At 47.9% G+C, this 21353-nt stretch overlaps 1 protein-coding gene across 1 annotated transcript in view; it reads left to right on the top strand.

Moving 5' to 3' along the window:
- The window catches only part of LOC147029402 (alpha-catulin-like), a 471136-nt gene that overhangs the window by 289379 nt on the left and 160404 nt on the right, over positions 1-21353 (top strand). The window contains exon 3 of the mRNA XM_085872117.1: positions 11484-11794. Within this exon, the coding sequence (XP_085728243.1) occupies positions 11484-11794 (311 nt within the window). The remainder of the gene's footprint in view (positions 1-11483; positions 11795-21353) is intronic.

Genomic DNA, 21353 nt, shown 5'->3' on the forward strand with positions numbered 1-21353 from the left:
CGTGTGAAAAGCACGCTATATGTCTCTGGATATTGCTCTGATTTCATGTCCGGCATTGTGGACCTCCATCTATTGTTGGGAGAGCAGAAGCAGCATATCCAGAGTAGAGTGACCTGGTCTGAAACCAAATTGATGATCGGAAAACAAACTATTGGAGAAGAGGAAGTATTTAATGTCTGAAGCGATGATTGATTCCCTAACCTTGCTGATAATTGGGAGAAGGCCGATATGGTCTGTATTTGCATGGATCTGTTTTTGTCCCTTTTTTGTGCAGGACAGTCATGCTTGCTGATTTCCAAGTGGATGGCAGATGACCTTGAGCAAATGAGGGGGTGAATAGAACAGAGAGAGGGTGAGCAAAAGCAGAGGAGCAAGTTTTTAGGACACGTGGACTGATGCCGTCTGGACCGGTTGCAGAATCTGAATTGAGGTTTGACAGAAAACTCTCCACTTTGTCAGATGTAAAGGACACAGAGTCCAGGGACAGTTGGCTGCAACTGGGTCGGGTGGTTACAGAAAGCGATGGGATTCGGACACAATATTTCGATGCAAACACTGAGTTTAGGCATTCAACCTTTTCACGTGTGGTATCAGCAGTGCGGCCATTTTAGGTAAGGGAGGGAATGGAGGCGGAACATTCACCAGAAACAGATTTGATTAGACACCACCAGGATTTGGAAGAGGGAGAGAGGTTTGAGAGTTCAGACTTGAGCGTCGAAAGATGTTGTCTGGCTCTCCTGAGGGTAGATCCACACTTGTTTCGAGCTTTATAGATGGAACTGAGATCATCCTCAGTTGGGTTTGCTTTCAATGAGGCAAAGGCAAGTTGTTTCAGGACAACTTCCTCGCCACAAGCTTCGGAGAACCATTGGCGGGCGGAAGGGTAGGACAACTGAAGACGAGAGGGGATGAATCTGTTCATGAGGGAGAGCAAGTTTCTTTGAAAGAATTCCCAGTGGAGTTGATGTTCGAGAAAGTAGCGATGGGAGACTCGTGAGAAGTTTGATGGCTGCTCGGAGACCCTGCCAGTCGGCTTGAGTGAAATGTCAGACTCGACGACGCTGACGTGGTTCTCTGATAACAGCCAGAGAGATGTCCACTTTGACAAGCATGTGGTCAGAAGAACCGATTGGAGTTGATGAAGAACAGCAGATATTTTCAGGGAATTTTTTCAAAATCAGATCCAGAAGAAATGGAGTACAATTGGTTGAGATCCGGGTCTGGAAATTGTCCGATTGAGTCAGTCCCAATGAGTCGCAGAAATCTTTTGCTGTAGTGCCATGGCAGGTGAGAGAGGGGTACCCACACCCAGTCTACTGGCATGATGACAATTGAAGTCACCACATATTAGGAAGAGAGAGTTCGGATGAGAAGATAGAAGTTGGTCCATGTTTTCGGATAGTGAGGTGTAGATGGAGTCCTCACTGTTAGGTGGACGGTACAGTACACTTATAAACATGAGGTGGGTGTGGATGGGAAGCCGAATCCAGAGGTATTCCTGGGGATGTGGGGGAGTGAGGGCAGTGCATGGAGAGTGAGGATCGTCTATGATGAAGAGATCAACTCCGCTGCCAGGACGAGGCTCAGGTCTGTCATACCGGATGAGGGAGTAACCAGAGAGAGGTACTTGCGAGTCAGGGACATCTTGAGGGAGGAAAGTTTCTGTTCGGCATATTATGTTTGGTTTGTCAGTGGCAACCTGTATGGAAAGATCTGTCATGTTTGAGCAAAGGCCCCGCATATTTGAGGTCCACACTGTTAAGGAAGAAGGAGGGAGGAGGCTGTGTGTGCAGGAGAGGGTAGGGGAGGTGGATGGGAGGGGAGGGTAGTACAAGGGAGGATGTGGCGGGGAGGTAAGGAGAGTTGTTGAAAGAGTTCGACGAGTAGGCTGGATGAGGAGGAGAAAAGGCTCTGTGGTGCTCGGGGAGAGGGGGGACAAGAGAAGGGGTATAAGGCAGTTGAGGATTTGAGGAGGTGGGGTGATGAGATGGAGGTGAGAGGGCATGGGAAGGAGGGAGCTTTGTGGATGAGAGGAGGGCAACTTTTTTGAGAAGGGCGAGTGAGGGGGTGAATGGAAGGAGAAGAGTGACTGGGGAGGGTTGAGGGAGAAAGGTGAGAGGGAAGCTTGGAGGGAGAAAAGTGTGATGCTTGCTTGAGTGAGAGGGGTGAGTTGGCACTGGAGTTGGAAAAAAAAAATGATGGTTGATGGAAAGCGAACATTCACAGCAAACTGGGGTTTTTTTTTTCTTTTTGAAAATTTTTTAAGTCAGAGATGTGATTAAAGACGTTTCTTGATGGATGTGATAAAGGCGAATTAAGAGAATGGAGAGAAGAAACGCTGTAACAGTTGGATTTTTTCGGCAAGGTATGAAGGAAAGGTTGAATTGAGAGCAGTTTGTTGAAATATAAAAAGGAAAGTGCATTATAATACAATAAAGAGTACCACATGTGTGAAAGAGGAAGATGAAGCATGATAAGAGATCGATTTTATTATTATTATTTTTATTGTTTGAGAGAGTTTTCATCAGATTAGGTCATGGAAAGGTTGTAGAAAAAAATCGTGAGGTGAATGGTGAATTTTGGATCGGTAAACGCAGGGGTGGAAACAGATCACGTGGTTACGGGAGAAACGAGTGGCTCTGGGAGGTGTATAATCAAAGTGATTTTATTTATTTATTTTAAATAAGGATTGCGTCACATTCAGAAATGAGAAGGTTGAAGTAAAATCGTGGAGGGGTGTGTGGTGAATTTGGAACTGTAAACACAGAGTGAAGCTGATGGATCGATAAAAAACACAGTAAGAGGAGGAGACAGACACGTGGTTATAGGAGGTGTATAGATAGAAAGGATGCAAGGAAAATTTTTTTTGTTGTTGGATTTTTGAAGATTAGGTCAGATTCGGGAATGGAAGGTTGTGGGAAGAAATCGTGAAGGTCGTGGTGAGAGAGGGTCAGCTCAAGTTGAAGAAAGATGGTGTGCCGGCAGAAGGATATATGAAGAAGAAGAAGAAGAAGAAGAAGAAGAAGAAGAAGAAGAAGAGTAGGAGGTCGAGGAGGATTGGGACTCGTGGGTATGGTAGGTTTTTTATGATTTCTTTTCTTTTACATTTAAGATAAGAAGGAGAGTGTTTCGTGGCCGGGGGGTGGTGAAAATAGGAATTGACGGTAATTTGGAGAGAATACAAATAAAACCGATCGAACACCAACAGGGTAAGGATGGGTAGGCCTCAAGGAACCACCATGGGTAGGCCACCACCAATCCACCAAGTTGGATGTCAGTGGTGTTACAATCCCCATTGCTGACCCACCAATCAACTAATCCACCTTTGTTTGTGGAAACACAGACTGCGGTGAACCAGTTGAAAAGGGGGTGAAGCTCCTGAAATCTGCAACATCCATACTGAACTTCTCAAGGCTGGTGGAAATATTCTATTCGTTTTGTTGCATGCACTTCTGTGCTGTGTTTGGAGCATGGACATCATCCCAACTGACTGGAAGAGGAGCCTTGATGTCCCTCTTTGGAAAGGGAAGGGTGATCGCCAGGACTGCAACAACTACTGAGGGGTTTGCTACTCTCAGTGCTGGGCAGGGGTTTTGCCTGGATAATTGTTGATAGGGTTCGCCACCATCTGCTTATGCACCAGCGTCCAGAGCAGTCAGGCTTTTCACCAAAGAGCTCAACGTTTGACCGTATCCTTGCTCTTCGGGTCCTCACTGAACACAGATGAGAGTTTCGGCAGGTGCTGCTCATAGTCTATGTTCATATGCACAAAGCGTTTGGTTCAGTGAATCGGGATGCCCTCTGGATGATTCTCTGTCCACGTGGGGTGCCACCAAAACTGATAAATCTGATTTCTGAACTGTACTCTGGTACCGAGAGTGCTGTGAGATGTCGTGGTTCCATCTCCGACTTATTTCCAGTTGTTGGAGTTCATCAGGGGTGTGTACTGGCCCTGCTCTTTTCAGCGCTTGTATGGACTGGATTCCAGGGAGGATGTCTGAGAGATCAAGCTGCTGTGCATCGCTTGGGAATGTCAAGATCTCTGACCTTGATTTCGCAGATGATGCAATCATCTTTGCGGAGACTTTAGATATCCTTTTGGGGCCCTCGAGGTGCTGAATGAGGAGTCGGAGCTGCTGGGATTATGGGTTTCCTCGGTCAAAACTAAGATCCAGGCTTTCATTGACATCTTGGATGCTGCTGTCCTGTTTGTGCCTGTTTGTGGTGAGGATGTTGAGGTCGTGGAGAGATTCACTTACCTTGGCAGTGATATTCATGTCTCTGCTGGCTGTGAGTCATTGGTCAATAGACGTCTGGGTCAGGCCTGGGGAGTCATGGATTCACTAGATAATGGGGTGTGGCGCTGCCGATACCTGTGCGGGAGGACGAAAGTCCGAGTCTTCAGGTCCTTGGTGCTTCCAGTCTTGCTCTATGGATAGTTAGAGAGACTTGGACTCTGACCAAGGATCTGTCATGGAGACTCAATTCCTTTGGTACCAGGTCTCTTCGGAGAATCCTTGGCTATCGCTGGTCAGACTTTGTGCCCAACGAACGGTTACTGAGAGAGACTCAAATGAGATTTGTTACCTGCATAGTCCGTGAGCGTCAGCTGCGGCTTTATGAACATGTGGCTCATTTTCCTGAAAATCCTGCTCACTCGATTCTCTCAGCGAGGGAGTCTCGTAAGTGGATTAGGCCAATGGGCCTACCACCTGCCTCGTGGTTGCAGAAGGTTGATCGGCATCTCAAGGAGATAGGGATGGGCCAGACATCTGCTTGGGAAATTGCTAGATGGAGGATCCTGGAGTACTGGCGGAAAGTGGATGGAGTGACGCGCTGCTCTGACGCATGCTCCCTTACCTGACCTGACCTGAGGGAGAGAGGAAGGGGGGGGAGGGAGTGTTGAGGGGGAAGGAAAGAGAGTGGAATGGCAGAAATGGATTCAGTCACGTGTACTTTGTAATAATTTTCTGATTCAAACTTTAAGAGTTTAAGCTTATCAAAAAAAGGAGTTACAGAAGAAATCCTGAACACTTGTTCATTTTCTCTGCTGAGAAATAAACAGTTTACAGGGAGAGGCCTCCATGTAACTGGCTTCCGCCCTCGTCTCCATTTTCCCAGAACTCATCAGTGACGAAAGCTAAATTGGTGAAAAATAGTTATGGCCTGGACAGATGAACAGACAGACCTACACACACACACACACACACACACACACACACACACACACACACACACACACACACACACACACACACACACACACACACACACACACACACACACACACACACACACACACACACACACACACACACACACACACACACACACACACACACACACACACACACACGTGATTACAAAACCTTATCTCCTGCTGCATGGGGGACATGCTATAATAAACGTACAATCCATTATAGTTACTCCCTTTAACGTTGACTATAACATCTCCAGAAAATCCTTTTAAACAGTGTTGTCACAGAAAAATAATGAACTTATTTCACTCTGTTAAAATTAAAGGTTTTCATTTACACATTCTGAATTCAAATAATTTGGTCATCTAAACATATTCATTTCCATTTGAGATGATGTAAATGTCCTGGAATAGGATGGCATCAATGTGGCACACTTACCTCTGAGCTGTCTCACCTGCATTTGATTCTTGGCCTGACTGCTTCAACTCTCACATTGCAGCTTGTTTTGCACAATGTTGTTTTGCATCCTGTCTGCCAGCATTAGTTTGTGGAAGTTAAAGATCACACAGTGTCTTTCATGAATGGGTAGGCTAGCTGTCACCGGCACCCTGAACAACTTCCAAATTCCTGCCTAAATTGCTTCCAGTCAAACGTCATACCTGGCCAGCCTGTTCCTGAAACAACTTGGGCTAAAAACTACGCTGTACCCGACCTGAAGGTTCATTTTAATTGGGGTCGATAAAGCAGTGGATTGAGATTGTGTCGATTGCTATTTTGTTTGCACATTCATGGAATTTTTAAGAAAACATTCCGACATCCATAAGACTTCAGAGACGACAATCCATATAATTGATGAGTAAACCGTTCGAATCGACATCTATGACGTGACATTCGTGGTCATTTGTCATTTGACAATTGGTGACTAGTTTTTTAAGGAATTTTTTTCTAGTTTTTCATTTAATTTACATTTGTACTTGGCTTTTCCTTCGTCATCGAAGGAGGACGGAGGTTATGTTTTTTCCCTCTGTTTGTCTTTGTCTGTCTGTGAGCACGATATTTCAAAAAGTTATGAACTAATTCAGGTGAAACTGCGTTGATGAGTTGAATAGGTGAGGAAAACAAGCCAATTCGATTTTGGTGAAAGGCCGGATCTGCATCCAGACTATCAGTGGTATACAAAACATAAACTGTTCAGCCTGGCTGAGGTATGCACTCTTCTGATTGCCCTTGTAGTTTAATTATTATTATTTTTAAACATTTATCAATGGTTGGTCAAATTATAGAAGCCATGAGTGCAGTGGTCTGACTTTAACAAAGCGTTAGTGTTGATTGTATTCCATAATGCAATACAAGCAGATTAACCCAAATTCTCATTGAAAGGATAGTGTTACGTCTGAGGGGGGGGGGGTATGCATTCAAAGGGTAATTAGGATGTTTAATTAGGTATGCCATACTGTTCGAGTTGTACCAGAATCTCAATGTAATAAGTAGCAATTCAGTGGTGATAAGTTGTCTCGTCAATGTCCATTTCTTCAAGGGGGAAGTGATAATTGTCGCGCAATTAGTTAGGGAGACGGGTTAGGGTAAGTGTGTCTGCGTAAACCCCTTTTAGTATTCCCTGGAGGCTTGCCGTGACGTCACAGGACAGTGCTGCGGATGGCTCCGCCCCGTGATCACGATTGGCGGAAGGCGATGGCGGAGGGCCAATAAAACGGCTCGATTGGAAGTGACGAGGACTCGAGGATAAAAAGTTTCTGTTCGGGGAAAAGGGGTGGAAGAAGAAGATCGATAAAGAAAAAGCGTTTTGGTGGAGGCTGTTGTGCTCGATTGTTGCGCTGGTTCGTTCCTGGATTCATCGTGTCTCGTGGCCTTGCTGTGCCTCGTGCCTCACCTTGGTTGGCTCTGGGGTTCTGCTGGCTCGGAGTACGGGGTCGAACGGCGGGCGGACCTGCCTCCCTCTCCTGCTCGCAACTTGGCGCCAGAACTGGCTCCCTGGCGGCTGTGAGCGGTCTTGGGCCGACACCAGGAGGTCGACAGCACCACGGTGTCTCCTGCACCAGACGAGCGCGACGCCAGCTCGTCCGACGCCAATCCAGGGACTGTTGTGTCTACACCACGGGCCAGCCTGACCACCAGGACCAGCTACGGTGTGTGTGTGTGTGTGCGTGTGCGTGTGTGTGTGCGCGTGTGCGTGTGCGTGTGCGTGTACGTACGTACCTGGCGCCTTGGAGGGTTTGAGATTTGTATATCCATTGGAATTGTTTGTGTTTTTCCCCACGCCCGAACCCACGCCACCATCCCGTCGAATCGCCCCGGATCCCTCCTCTTGCCGAGTCTTATTATTATTTCTGTTCGAGAAATAAACATTATTAACTCGGTGAAAAGCGACTCATGCCACCTTCCTCGTCCCGTTTGCGGTAGAGCGATTAAAACCGCCATCTTCTGGTTATAAAAAATAAACGTTGGCGGGACTGTTCAAGTCCCGTGGACGTCACAATATTTTGAAAAATTATTGCTGATATGTGTTGATTCAGGGGACTTTTGTAGTTGATGAGCCATACCCTATTAGGTCAGCGAATCAGTTTCTGTAAGTTTCATTTGGTCAAGACCACACTGAAATGTGGAAAAAAAAAAATTGTTTGGAGACGCATCACAACTTATTTCAGCTAATCTTCCAAATACCAATCCAGTTTATAAGCAACGCAAGGATTTCAAAATCTAAGAGCGAAAATACAAAATATGTTAATAGCGTGATCAATGAGTACACTTGAGAGATGTACATTGTGCGCCACTTTCTCTTCTCGTGACTCAACTGTTAACTTTGACATTGCCATCAAGTATAGATGTGAGTTAATGTGATATGTACTCCCAGCAGTGTTGTATAGCTGTGCAAGCTGTTCAATAGAAAACAATTTATTAGAAATCGAGAAAACACTTGAAAGAGAAATGTTTTTTCATGTCAGTGCTTGCCATCATTGGTGGGGAAGGTGGAGCTTTAACCTTGAAGTTTATACTGTCCAGCATCTTCATTGACACATAGTGACATCAGTGTGCTCGCTTATGCAAAAACTAAGGAACCTCGATCACAGACGAACATCTGTGAGTACAAACATTGTGAGTAGCATAAATGGAGAATGAAATAAAATAGGCTTTGAATTGAAGTTTTCGTCATAGCCTCTGGACTCGGTGGGGTAAAACCCTCTCTGTTGTTTTATCGTGGGATGGCTCAAAAAGTTGTCGACGGATTCTGACTAAACTTGGTGGATGAGAGAGTGGGTGACAAGAACAAGCCGATTAAATTTTGGTTTGGCTCCGGATGCAGATCCGGCCGATCAGTGGGATACAAAACGTAAACTGTTCAACCTGGTGAAGTCGTGCGACCGACTGAGTGCCGTTCTCGGTTGCTTTTGTGAAATTGTCTGGAACATTTTTTTTTTGATCTTGTGCAATCTGAAACATTTGAATATCTTTCAACACTGATATGAAGCAAAACAATGCTTTCGTGGATTTCAGCATCATTGTCGATGAATTATATTGTAGATGTGGAGTCACCGATTTATTAGATAACCTCAAAATATAAAGATAATTGACGATCAATGGATATCAATATATTGTTGCGGTTCTCGTAACCGCATGCATACAACAGATAGGTGTCCCAAGACAGTTATTCCATTATTATACGTGTAGATAATCCCTTTCCTTTTGTTTAGCGGGACAACAAGGGAGTGTGTTGCTATGATCTTATAGCTGGGGTTGCTTGAATCATTTTCTCCTTCTTTTCATCTGATTATTCCTGAGGTAAATCAGCCACGTGCACCTTTGCTGTAAGGTGGAGCCTCATGGAAGCCAGCACGTGCGGCGCCGCTGTGAGCGAACTGCTGCACAGAGATCCTCGTTTCCGGGCGATCCCTGGGCCCCTGCGTGTGCGGCGAGTCATGTAGTTCGCTTCGTAGTGCGGGATTGTCGACTCGGGCTTCCGATTGTCTGGGGAGGATTGCCGATTGCATTAAAAAGGCATGCGAATGAATACCTCTTAAGAGGTTGCACGGATGGTGTTTTTCACAACACAGGAAACACAGCCAGCACGACGCCCGCGCTGCACGAAACGCGTACTGAGGCCAATGAAGATGACTCCACGCCATGTTGGGTGGGATACGAGTGTCGAAGGAGAAGCGGCTTGTTCCTTTTCAACCTCAATATCTGACGCGTATTGGTGTTCGCCCCGCAAACACACTTGTGGAGTTGTGTGAATGCGAGCGCTGGCCACGTGCATAATGGCCGAACTGCGCGCACTGTAAGGAATGTGCTTGAAGGCAGACACGTACTCCGCTCGTGAAACGTGCATGGATTTATCCATGATTATGTACCAGTCGACCCTCCCTGGCAACAGCGGATTCTCCACGAATGGTGAACGTCTTCTCGTCTCAACGGCCAGCGAAGCTACGATCGAGCTGGGGAATGTACAGTGTGGGCCGTGTTGGCGCGCGCTTTTATCGGCGCTGGTCGGGCGCCCGACAGGGCGTGCAGGACCCTCAGCCGGTCGCCAGTGCACGGCCCGGGGGTTTTTGCAGGACGATTTGCGTGCCAATTTTGGTGTAGGTGATTCATGTTATGTCGTGGGGTCGGAGCATAATATTGCCACTGTCTGGGATGGCCTTGCCAGCAACGAAGTGAGGTGGCTTCTGGCCAACGTTGGCGGGCCACATGCGGGCTCGGGTCCAATTGGAGCGCCCGATTCAGGTGATGACGTTCCGATTGGGGGTGCCCCCCCCCAAGCTGCAAGTCCTATAAAGGTCGGACTCGTCCCTCCGCCTTTCTCTTTCTCCACCTCTCTCCCGCTCTCGCCTTGCCTCATCGACACCGCCACGACCCGCCTCCTGCTGCCCGGACTCCGCATCCTCTTCTCCGCCCACACGTCAACCCCACCCGCCTACCTGGCCGCGTGCCACTCCATCCTCGCACTCTGGACTCCGCCCCTTCTCCACTCAAGCTCCTCCTTCACGAACACAGTTTCCACATGCGCGGCTGAAGCCAGAGGCGACACGGCCATTGTCGGGTACCGCACCACAGAGCACCCCCCCCCCCGAAACGTATTGGTGGCGCGTTTTGCAATCGAGCACAAAGGTACAGAGAATGTAGCCTCAACTCCCCTCCCTTCCTGGTTCAAAACTTCCTCTTCATCGAGTTTTCTGTGTGTGTGCATGCTGGCGCCTGTCTGCTTAAGTAAGACCGCAGAAGATCGTTATTGTTATTATTGTTATTATTTTTGCGTGAAGTCTGCTCTGTGTGCCCTTTTGTAAGTTTCTTGTTTATTTGCTGCACCACACCTCTCTCCCCTATCTCTGCACAACACACCCCAATAAATCTTTGTCGTACCACATACCTTTCCTCGCCCACTGTTAATAAATAATCAGGAATGTTCCCAGCTTGTCTTTGTGGTTTCTTTCATTGATCCAGCATGGTCCGAACCCTACTCTCGCCGGTACTTTATTCCCAACGATCCGTTCCTTTTTGCCGGCATGTCCTTGGCAGTATCGCTCGGCTGCATCCGATCCGGTCGAGTGATCCGGTTCGGACAAGGCGCACCGAGGGCGTGTTCCCCGGTAATTAAACCACGTGATTAATTAGGTAACCCGATTAACCCATAGACTTGAGGACCCAAGGTCACGCGGTTGAGTTATTGGCGTCCACGGTCGGTGAAGCGACCCACTGCGTCAGGAATTATCCGTGTGCGACGGCTTACAATTCTGGGGAGTCTGGTGGGAACCGAGACAGCTTCCCCCACCTCGTGGTCTTCTCACCCGTTCCCCGGCCCGCAACAATATTTCGATTGAACCAATGATCACACTTCTCTGCCGAATCTCACTGAACTAATTTCACACAGACGACCGAATGACTCCGTTTAACGCTTTGTTCAGTCTGTTCTACTTCACTCTGCCATTGCAATCAGATTGCCATTGCAATGACAATCTGTCAATCTCACTTATTTGATGGGAAACTCTTGCATTTAATACTTTTTTCATCAAAACCCAATAAACCCCCAGACCCTGATTGCACATTTTTTACAACCTCACTCATTTGGTTTGCCCGGGTTTGACAGTTCAGCAGACGGTCGAACTCAAGATGATATAAGAATCATGAGAGTATTAGACAATGACCAGGTTATGTACATGACGATCATAGACTGAAGTGTAACGCATGGTCTTTACTAAAATATCATTCATCGGTGTAAAATGGACGTCATCTTTTTGAGTGTGTTTGTGTTCTTGGCTTTTGATGATTCAGGTGCGACAATTGGACGATTTGCTGAAGCTGGACACAGTTTTGAGGATGGCTCTGTGGAAGGATGTGGTGCGACCTCCCTGGATCGAGGTCTATTGGTGCGCGCTTCTCGCCTCCTGCTTTCTGCTGTCACTCGAGTGTTGCTTCTGGCCGACCGTGTTGTCGTGAAGCATGTTGTTTCATCCAGACACAAGGTCAGATTTTTGTTTCAAACTACCTTTGATAACACATCTTCCCCCTATTTAAATCGACTACAACAAACCTCTACTAGTACAGAACTAATCTGTTGCAAACTTAACACGACTCACATAACTTAATATCTATGTACCCTTGCCAAAGGCGAAGGTATTGCATTTGGGTCCATTTGTTTGTTTGTCTGTCTGTCTGTCTGTCTGTCTGTCTGTCTGTCTGTTTGTCCACACAGAATGGATGAACATCGGTCACAAACACCACCGAGTGGTTGCCAGTAGTACACGTTCTCTTTTTCAACCGAGCACGTTGACAAAGTATGCACAATTAGAATACGAGTACGTCTATAAAGTATTACAATTAGAATGCGAGTATGTCTATAAAGTATTACAATTAGAATGTGAGTACATCGATAAAGTTTGTACATTTAGAATGTGAGTACGTCTATAAAGTGTGTACAATTAGAATGTGAGTATGTCTACAAAGTATGTACAATTAGAATGTGAGTACATCTATAAAGTGTGTACAATTAGAATGTGAGTATGTCTACAAAGTATGTACAATTAGAATGTGAGTACGTCTATAAAGTGTGTACAATTAGAATGCGAGTATGTCTATAAAGTATTACAATTAGAATGTGAGTACATCTATAAAGTGTGTACAATTAGAATGTGAGTATGTCGACAAAGTATGTACAATTAGAATGTGAGTACGTCTATAAAGTATGTACTATGAGAATGTGAGTACATCTATAAAGTATGTACAATTAGAATGTGAGTTCGTCGAAAAGGAAAAACAATTATAATGTGAGTACGTCTATAAATATGTACAATTAGAATGTGAGTACATCTATAAAGTATGTTCAATTAAAATGTGAGGACGTCTATAAATATGTACAATTAAAATGTGAGTACGTAGATAAAGTATGTACTATTCCGATGCGAGAACGTCTATAAAGTATGTACAATTACAATGTGAGGACGTCCATAAAGTATGTTCAATTAAAATGTCAGTACGTCCATAAAGTATGTACAATTAGAATGTGAGTGCGTCGATAAAGTATGCACAATTGGAATGTAAGTGCGTGTATAAAGTCTGTACAATTAGAATGTGAGTACGTCTATAAAGTATGTACTGTGAGAATGCGAGTACATCTATAAAGTATGTGCAATTAGAATGTGAGTTCGTCGAAAAAGTATGTACAATTAGAATGTGAGTACGTCTATAAAGTATGTTCAATTAAAATGTGAGTACGTCGAAAAAGTATGTTCAATTAAAATGTGAGTACGTCTATAAAGTATGTACAATTTGAATGTGAGTACGTCTTCAAAGTACAGTGGGACCCGCTTAATAGAATCACTTTGGGCCGGACAAATTTGATTCTAATAAGCGGGTGATTCTCATATCCGAGTTCACCAGAGTTGTGGAGTATCAAGCGGATCAAATGTCGAGTACACATACAGAGACAAATACTCAGCATTTAGTTTGATTTATATGACACACTTGCTCAAAACAATGTAACTTACTACTGAAAATAAAACAATTACACGTACCGTACATATGTACTTTTCAAAGCAAAACAACATAGGTTTGTCGATGAGCCTACGCTGTAATGAAAAAATTGTCGATTGTTGCCTGCTTTAACGAGTCTGTGGCAATGGCGGTGACCTGCTTGTCAAGTTTGCGCAGGAAGGCCATGTCACTGAACCCATGTGATAGCAAACCAAGCCTGATCGTCTTAGCTGCAGACATCATTTCCTTGATGGTTGGGACAGAGATCTCTTCTTCCTCCTCTTCCTCCACTTTAGTGTCGGCGTCATAGTCTGCGTCAGTAGCAATTCCCATTTGCGTTGGACTGCCGAAACGATGGCTTCATCTGTGACATCATCGTCTGTGGTTTGGAGAGTGGCGTCCATGTTGACGAAGTCCTGCCATTGGTCGGGATCCATTTGAAGAGGGTTGGCTAACTCGTCGTCGTCATTGCTCTCGACCCTTTCGCCTTCGCTTGCTGCTCCGATGAAAATTCCTCCTTTGCGCCAGCAGTTCACTATGCCGGTAGTCTTCACATCATTCCATGCTGCGTCCGTAAACAGCATAGCATCGAGGATCGTTATCTTTTTCGCCAAGTCACTCGCTGTCATTGCTCTATCCTCGTTGTCAATCTCAGTGAGCACTTTTCGTAGCATGGCACGGCGGTAATGAGCTGTGAATGAACGGATAATTCCCTGATCTAACGGTTGAAGAACAGAGGTTGTGTTCGGCGGGAGAAATGCCACAGTAATGTTCGACAGTTGAAGTGATTGGGGATGTGCCGGACAGTTGTCGATGAGAAGCAACGCTTTCTGGTCATGACGCCGAAGCTCGCGATTCCACTCATCGAGCCATTCAGTGAAGAGGAAACCTGTCATCCATGCGGAGGAATTGGCTCTGTAGCGAACTGGAATTGTTTTGAGGCCTTTGAAACACCGTGGATTCTTGCTTTTACCAATACCGAAAGGAGGACGCTTAGCACCAGTCATCGAGCAGCAAAAAAGCACCGTGATTCTTTCCTTTGGCTTTTTCCCACCGCAGTGCTGATCTCCCTTGAAGAGGAACGTTCCATCTGGTAAGGCCCGAAAATACAACCCGGTTTCGTCAGCATTCCAGATCTCATCAGCCGTGAAGCCTTCTACGAGATCCGGAAACACGTGGTCAGCCATTGTTGTTTCCCTCCTACGTCAGCCGCCGCTGCCTCTCCGTGAAGTTTCTTGTGGACGATTCCATGTCTTTTCTTGAACCGGTCAATCCAGCCGTTTGTCGCACTGAACTTCTTGTTGTTGAACTTTTCCGCGAACTGAGCCGCTTTCTCCCGCATCAGAGGTCCAGAAAGCGGTGCTTCCTTTTCTCCAGAAGTTTGAATCCACTTGACCATTGCTGATTCAACATCGGGTGCGTTGCCGCTTCGCTTGCGTTTCTGAGAAGATGAATCCACTTGACCTTTCAGAATGGCCTCTCGATCTTTCAGAATCTTGCATAGGATCGGCTGGTTAATTTCCAACTTGTCTGCAGCTTCTCGTTGGCTCATTCTGGGCAAAGCGTCATAGTCCCTCAGGATTTGTGCTTTATCAATGTTTGAACGATCCGTCCGCTTTCGTTTTCTGTCCATCGTGGAAATGACGACACGCCTAGTGCTTAGACTGCAGCTGTCAGCCGTCTGCCTATCTGTACAATGACTACCGAAATCACTGTAGTGGCATAGCGTTATTTTTAGCGTGACGTCAGCCGCCTGGTGGCAAAAGTTGGAACTGTGCGGCCAGAAGGCGCTGAACTGTCGAAGTGGATGGCCAGCAGCTGATTCTATTAAGCGGGTTTTTGATTCTAATAAACGGGAAAAATTGTGTACATTTAGATACAATGGAATCGGTCTCAACGATTTTGATTCTATAATACGGGTGATTCTATTAACCGTGATTCTATTAAGCGGGTCCCACTGTATATGCAATTCAAATGTGTGTACGTCCATAAAGTATTTACAATAAGAATGTGAGTACATCTATAAAGTATGTACAATTAGAATGTGAGTACGTCGAAAAAGTATGTACTATTCGTGTGAGTGCGTCTATAAAGTATGTACAATTTGAATGTGAGTACGTCCATAAAGTATGTACAATTAGAATGTGAGTGAGTCTCTAAAGTATGTCCAATTAGAATGTGAGTACATCTCTAAAGTATGTACAATTAGAATGTGAGTTCGTCTTTCAAGTATGTACAATTAGAATGTGAGGACATCCATAAAGTATTTGCAATTTGAATGTGAGTACGTCTATAAAGTATGTACAATTAGAATGTGAGTGCGTGTATAAAGTATGTCCAATTAGAATGTGAGTACGTCTATAAAGTATGTACAATTAGAATGTGAGTGCGTGTATAAAGTATGTACATTAGGATACGAGTACGTCTCGAAAGTATGTCCAATTAGAATGTGAGTACGTCTCTAAAGTATGTACAATTAGAATGTGAGTACGTCTATAAAGTATGTACAATTAGAATGTGAGTACATCTGTAAAGTATGTCCAATTAGAATACGAGTACCTCTGTAAAGTATGTTCAATTAGAATGTGAGTGCGTGTATAAAGTATATACCATTAAAATGTGAGTACGTCTAAAAAGTATGTATAATTTGAATGTCAGTTCGTCTTCAAAGTATATACAATTCAAATGTGTGTAGTCCATAAAGTATGTACAATTAGAATATGAGTACGTCTTTTAAGTATGTCCAATTAGAATGTGAGTACGTGCATAAAGTATGTACAATTAGAATGTGAGTGCGCGTATAAAGTATGTACAATTAGAATGCGAGTACGTCTCTAAAGTATGTCCAATTAGAATGTCAGTACGTCGATAAAGTATGTACAATTAGAATATGAGTACGTCTCTAAAGTATGTACAATTAGAATGTGAGTACGTCTATAAAGTATGTATAATTTGAATGTGAGTACATCTTCAAAGTTTTGTTACGGCTGTGGAAATTCGCATTACACCATAAAAGACCCTCAGGTGAGATATCTTCATAGGCACATGTGTAGTTAGCCCAAACCCGTTGTATAGAGGGAATTTATGTGATTCATCCGGGCTGCGACGCTTTGAGTTCGCCATTTTTTTCTTTCTCTATTGTTATTTTCGAGCATTAAGCCACCAACAACGCAAATAGCCACTACCCTTACCTTCACAACTCCATCCCGCAAACACCGCTTCACCGCCATTCCCAAACGGCACCATAACCATCAAACCACCACCTTCGCCTCTCTCCTTCACAACCAACAACCGCACCACCTGTGAACACTGAACGTCGGGCTGTCTCGGGCCCGTTCGGCGATCGGTGCCTAGCGCACCGAGCCACGAGCGCGGGTGACAGCCTTTCCGAGGGGAAATTCGGATCAGGAATGCTTCACGCCCATTTCTCCTCCGTCCAATTGGCGAGCGCGGTGCGGCTTGGCCCCACCTCCAAGCGTGTGTATGTGAAGTCCGGATATGCAAATTTTAGGATCAGGAGAGGTGCACACCCATTTTTGGCCAACCAATGGCTGACCGGGGGGGGGGGCGTGGCCCTGCCTCCAATCGCGTTCTGATCCTAAAATTTGCATATTGGCTGCTTCTGCCGCTTATAAAACAGCGAGCGCAAGGCGTCGAAAGAAAGAGCAAATTGAGTTTTGGAGTTGCTGGAGAGTGTCGTCGAGAGGTTGCTCCTGGGGGACAAGGAGCGTGCGTTGGCGGGGTGGAGTCTAGTGCGCGCGATGGAACTGCAAGCAAGGGAGCTCGGGTCCGAGGCAGGAAGGACGGCTGTCGGCGAAGAGGTTGCGGTGTGGGGGATCGCTCGTCTCGTCGCGGGACCCAAGCCAGCCAGCCACTCCCCTCCCCCAGGGCATCAACAATTCCCGCTTTTCCCCCCGCGCTGAGATAGTGCAAAAGGGGGCCCCGTTCCCACCCCACCCCAAACGTCGTGCCAACGAAACCCGCCAAGGGGCACGGAGTCGGGGCACAGCGGCGCGGCCACATTTTGCGGCTTGCGCGTCACGAGGACGCGGGAAAGACCTCCCCGGTCTCACGGACCTGGCCCCTCCTCCAGGTCACGCACACATTTGGCCTACAGGCCTGTCTGCCTCCTTGTCTGTGAGGGTGGGTTCTTTCTTTTCTTTGGGGTTTTTGTGCAAATGTCTCTGTTGGCGCCGTCTGTGAAGTAAAACTGCATAAGTGTTGCCGTGTGTGCGCATAGTCGGTTTTAACTGCTTTTCTTCTTGCATTCGCTTTTTGTGTCTGACTGTATATACGTGCTTTCCGTGTGCTGGGAAATAAAACGCTTGCTTGTTGAACTGTGCCCGCTTCGCTTTGTCTTTTCCCATTGACTCTCCATCCTGCTTCATGTAAAGGGTTCGTAGCGGGTGCTTAGGGATGTTTAGGGATGTTGGAACACGAATACCCCCAACTGAACCCAGAGTCCGAAATGGGCGCGGCGGTGGCAGAGGCCGCGATGTATGACACCTCCCCTCCCCCCCTCCGCCAAAACCCCCCGATCCTGGCCGAATCGGCTCAGCCGAGTGCACCCGACATGGCCCAGCAATGCGCCATGCTGGCAGGAATCAGTGGGGACATGCAAGGAATGAAAAACGAAATGAAAACCAATGCGTAACAATTGAAGGATGAAATAAAAAACGGAATGAAAGAAGAAATGGAAAAAATGCGGGGTGAGATGCAGAACATGGGCCGAAGCCTGCAGGCGGGCACGGCGAGAATGTTGGCAATAACAGGGGAGCTCAAAATGGCGATGCCACATGTGGGATCGAATGAGCTGGGAGGGAGTGCAACGGTTGTCAGGCCCGCAAGGGAGGCGGGTGAGGACAAAATAATTCGGGGGACGTGTTGGGCAAGAAGTGTAACGGTGACACAGCGGGAAAAACTAAATGGGGTAACCGAAACGTGTGAGACTAGACACGAGGTGACGACAGGAAATAAAAATAGTGGAGACAAGGGAGGTAAAGGGTGAAGAGGTGACCGAGTTGGCAGAGACACGGGAGATAGAGGGTGAATTGAAAGGGGTTAAGGACGAGCACACACACACGGAGGTCATGGAGGATAATGGGGGTGAGCTGGCGGACTGTTTTGTGACCCGGTGCGAGCGGCTGGATGGCCTCCGACAGGAACGAGGGGAGGGAGTATGCCCCCTTGAGGTGACTCACGACCAGGTGGGTTCGGTCGTGCTTTGCGGGGTTGAGGGGATGTGTGCTGCGAACGGGTGCACGCCGAGCTTGGGGGGTATCGAGACCCCGGAACCCCTTGTGGTGGCACTTATCCCCAGTGTGATTGTCCCGGTGTGTGAGGTGAAAGGTGTGAGTGCGCCCCCGTGTGTGGAAGCGACCCCGTGTGTGAGTGGTGTGGTCGCGAGTGCCGGGGTGCGTGCTTCCCAGCACGCCCGGTGTGGATGAGGCACCGCGTGTGAGTGTCACCGCGTAGGTGAGTGAAAGGGTCCATGTGAGGGAGACAGCGTGTGTAAGGCAGATGTCGGTCGGGATGCGGGAGCACGCAGCCGCGTCTCCCGGTGTGAATGTGATGGAGTGGAGCGGAGCGTCGTAACACGCAGGTGTGCGTGGGTTAAATGGCGACAGAGGGACAAAGGCCGAATAGCGGCGTAGCTATTTTGGGGACCGTGCCAGGTTTACAAGGCGGCGAGCGCGAGGTTCGGGCCGTGCTTTCCACGAGGCTGCCACGTGCTCGCTTGCGGGAGTGAAGCCCGGTCCGGAAACAAGCGCGGTGAATGTTGCCGATCCCGCGACGGACAAAGTTTTGAGGCAGGATTATGGATTTGGACCGGACGGGTTCTCCACGCGGGCGTGTGTGTGAAGCTCCAACGGGCAGAGCACATGTATTCGCGTGGGGAACCCCTCAAAACGCGAGGCTTGTGTTTTTTTTATGTGCCGGGTGACGTCATGGCTGCGTGTAGGGTTGGAATCCAGTAGGAGGGTGAATCCCTGCCGGATGGTACCGTCCAAGAGGGACGAGGGACGCGAACAGCTGCCATGACGTCACGCCAAAGGTGCGCGACTGAATTGCCGCGCTGGTGCGCAGGTTGCGAGTTGCCGCGCTGGTGCTGCGTGAGGAAAAAAAAGCAAGCCTCGCTTTCGGGTGAACAGGATTCCCTGGGCAAGGGGTGGAAGACCCCCTTGGCCAGGGCACAGGATGGCACTAGTTAGGGGGAAGGGTTAGCTTAGCTAGACCGGCTCCATGGGGCAGGGGCAAGTCCTCATGGGGCCCGTGGAATGGATTAGGTAGAGGGATGTAGTTGAGATTTAGGAAGGGAGATGGGAAAAGAGATTTTGAGAACAGTGACAGACTTTGGATGTGCAGAGGGGGCGTAGTTTAGCTACGTAGTGTTAAAAGGAACGTGCTGTAGTTTAAGGGATGACGTGGGAGCACGAGTTAGTTAGCGGAGGTAGTTAGAAGGATGGCTGAGTTCACCGATGTGTGAGTTGAGAATTATGAAGTTAAAACATGTGCTTGGTGAGTGAGTGAGGCCAGCGGGTCTGTGTGAATGGAGCGAATGTGGAATGCATGGTGCGATGAGTGATTGGGGGGAGGAGTGACTCCCGCCCAAGGGACCCTGGGGTCAGTGTAGAGTGGGTTAGCGAAATTGAAAAATGGAGGTCCTTTTGCTGTTGGTGGGAGTTTCGGCTCGAAACCTGTTTGGAGGGGTGCAGGAGCCCTGTTGACGGGCTGGGAGCATGGCTGCGAAAGGTGAGTATCGCTGAGTGGGTGCACCGGGCTAGTCGGCCGTGGTAGGCCAAAGGCCCATGGGGGGCCGGGATAGCGTAGTGGGCATGGGTGCGCCCGCATGATGCGGGGGCCCGGGGTGCCGTTAGCCGCGTGGGCAGTGCATTGGGCACGGGCACCCAGGGAAGGGGCCCGGGGCGCCAGCCTGCCACGTGAGCGTTTCAGGGGAGTCGCCAGGGAGGGCACTCCCCGGTGTTTAGAGAGCTGGTAGGCTCGGAGGCAGTGTAGTGCCCGGGGGGTGCCATAGCTGGAGAATCGGCAGAGGCTAGTGCCTGCCAAGGGAGCCACGCGTCCCAGCCATGAAACCGTGTGAGGGCACGGAGAGAAAATTGGGGGGCGAGGCCCGAAATTGTGAGGACACCAACACAGGCGACGGGAATCTGGGTTGTTAGAACCAATAGTTTAAGCGAGAGGCGCTTGTTGAAAGCCCTGGGGTAGTTTAAAGGTTAATGGTTAGGGTAGATTAGGAAGTGTACCCCTCCGCACCATCCATCCCTTCGCTCTCGTTGTGGGCCACTGGACCCACTTTGGGTAAATGATCGCTGAAGTCTGGGGAGGCCATCCTGAGGCTTCGTTGGGCCTCGACACAGGACGCTAGCTCTTCCTTATTCCCCTCCGGGAAGGGAACGTCGGGGTTGGGAGTAGGCTAGGGGACGATAGGTTAGCCGAACAAAGACAGTAAAGGGGGTTTGGGGACGATTTATAAGGGGAAGTACAAAAAAAAAAAAACAACAACAAAAATATAAGTTGGGGCTGAATTGGGTTTTTACAAATTAAGGGAGTGGGTATTGACAGTGACAGGCAAAGGCGATAGGTGGGAGGGAGACAGGTAGGTAGGTCTGAGCCCACCTTTCGAATGGCCAGCACCTCCGCACTCCCTCCACCAACCTGCACTGTACGGCGAGAGGCCGGCCAACTTCGTCTGCTGGCTGTTATGCTTCAAGGCCTGTGCCGGTCAGCTCCACTGCCGGCTGTGTGCTACAGCGGCCTTGTCATGCCATGCCTTGCCTGTTCACCCTTGCCATGCCATGCCTCCTGCCCTCGTCCATTTTGCCCCCGTTCAATTTTGCTTTCCCCGACCCTTGTTCAATTCCATGCGCGCCGGGATCATCGGAAAGCAACAGTTTGCAAGCTGCAAGAACTGCCCTGTTGGCAGCTACAACACGGGCCTGCACCAGCAGCCCGTGCACCGTTTGTTTGCATCCATCCATCCATCCATCCATCCATCCATCCATCCATCCGTTGTGCTCATTGCGTGTGCCACTTGAGCTGGCACGGAGACTGTGTTTGTGCAGCCCATGCACCGTTGTGGTTCACTGTGTTCATTTTAAAAGGGGGAGGCCTTGGACTGCGTGTGAGCAGCCGGCCACGTTCCCTGTCAAC

This window comes from Eptatretus burgeri, chromosome 3, assembly GCF_056783735.1.
Source record: "Eptatretus burgeri isolate ZD-2024b chromosome 3, Ebu_testis_v1, whole genome shotgun sequence".
In the NCBI taxonomy this organism is placed as follows: domain Eukaryota; kingdom Metazoa; phylum Chordata; class Myxini; order Myxiniformes; family Myxinidae; genus Eptatretus; species Eptatretus burgeri.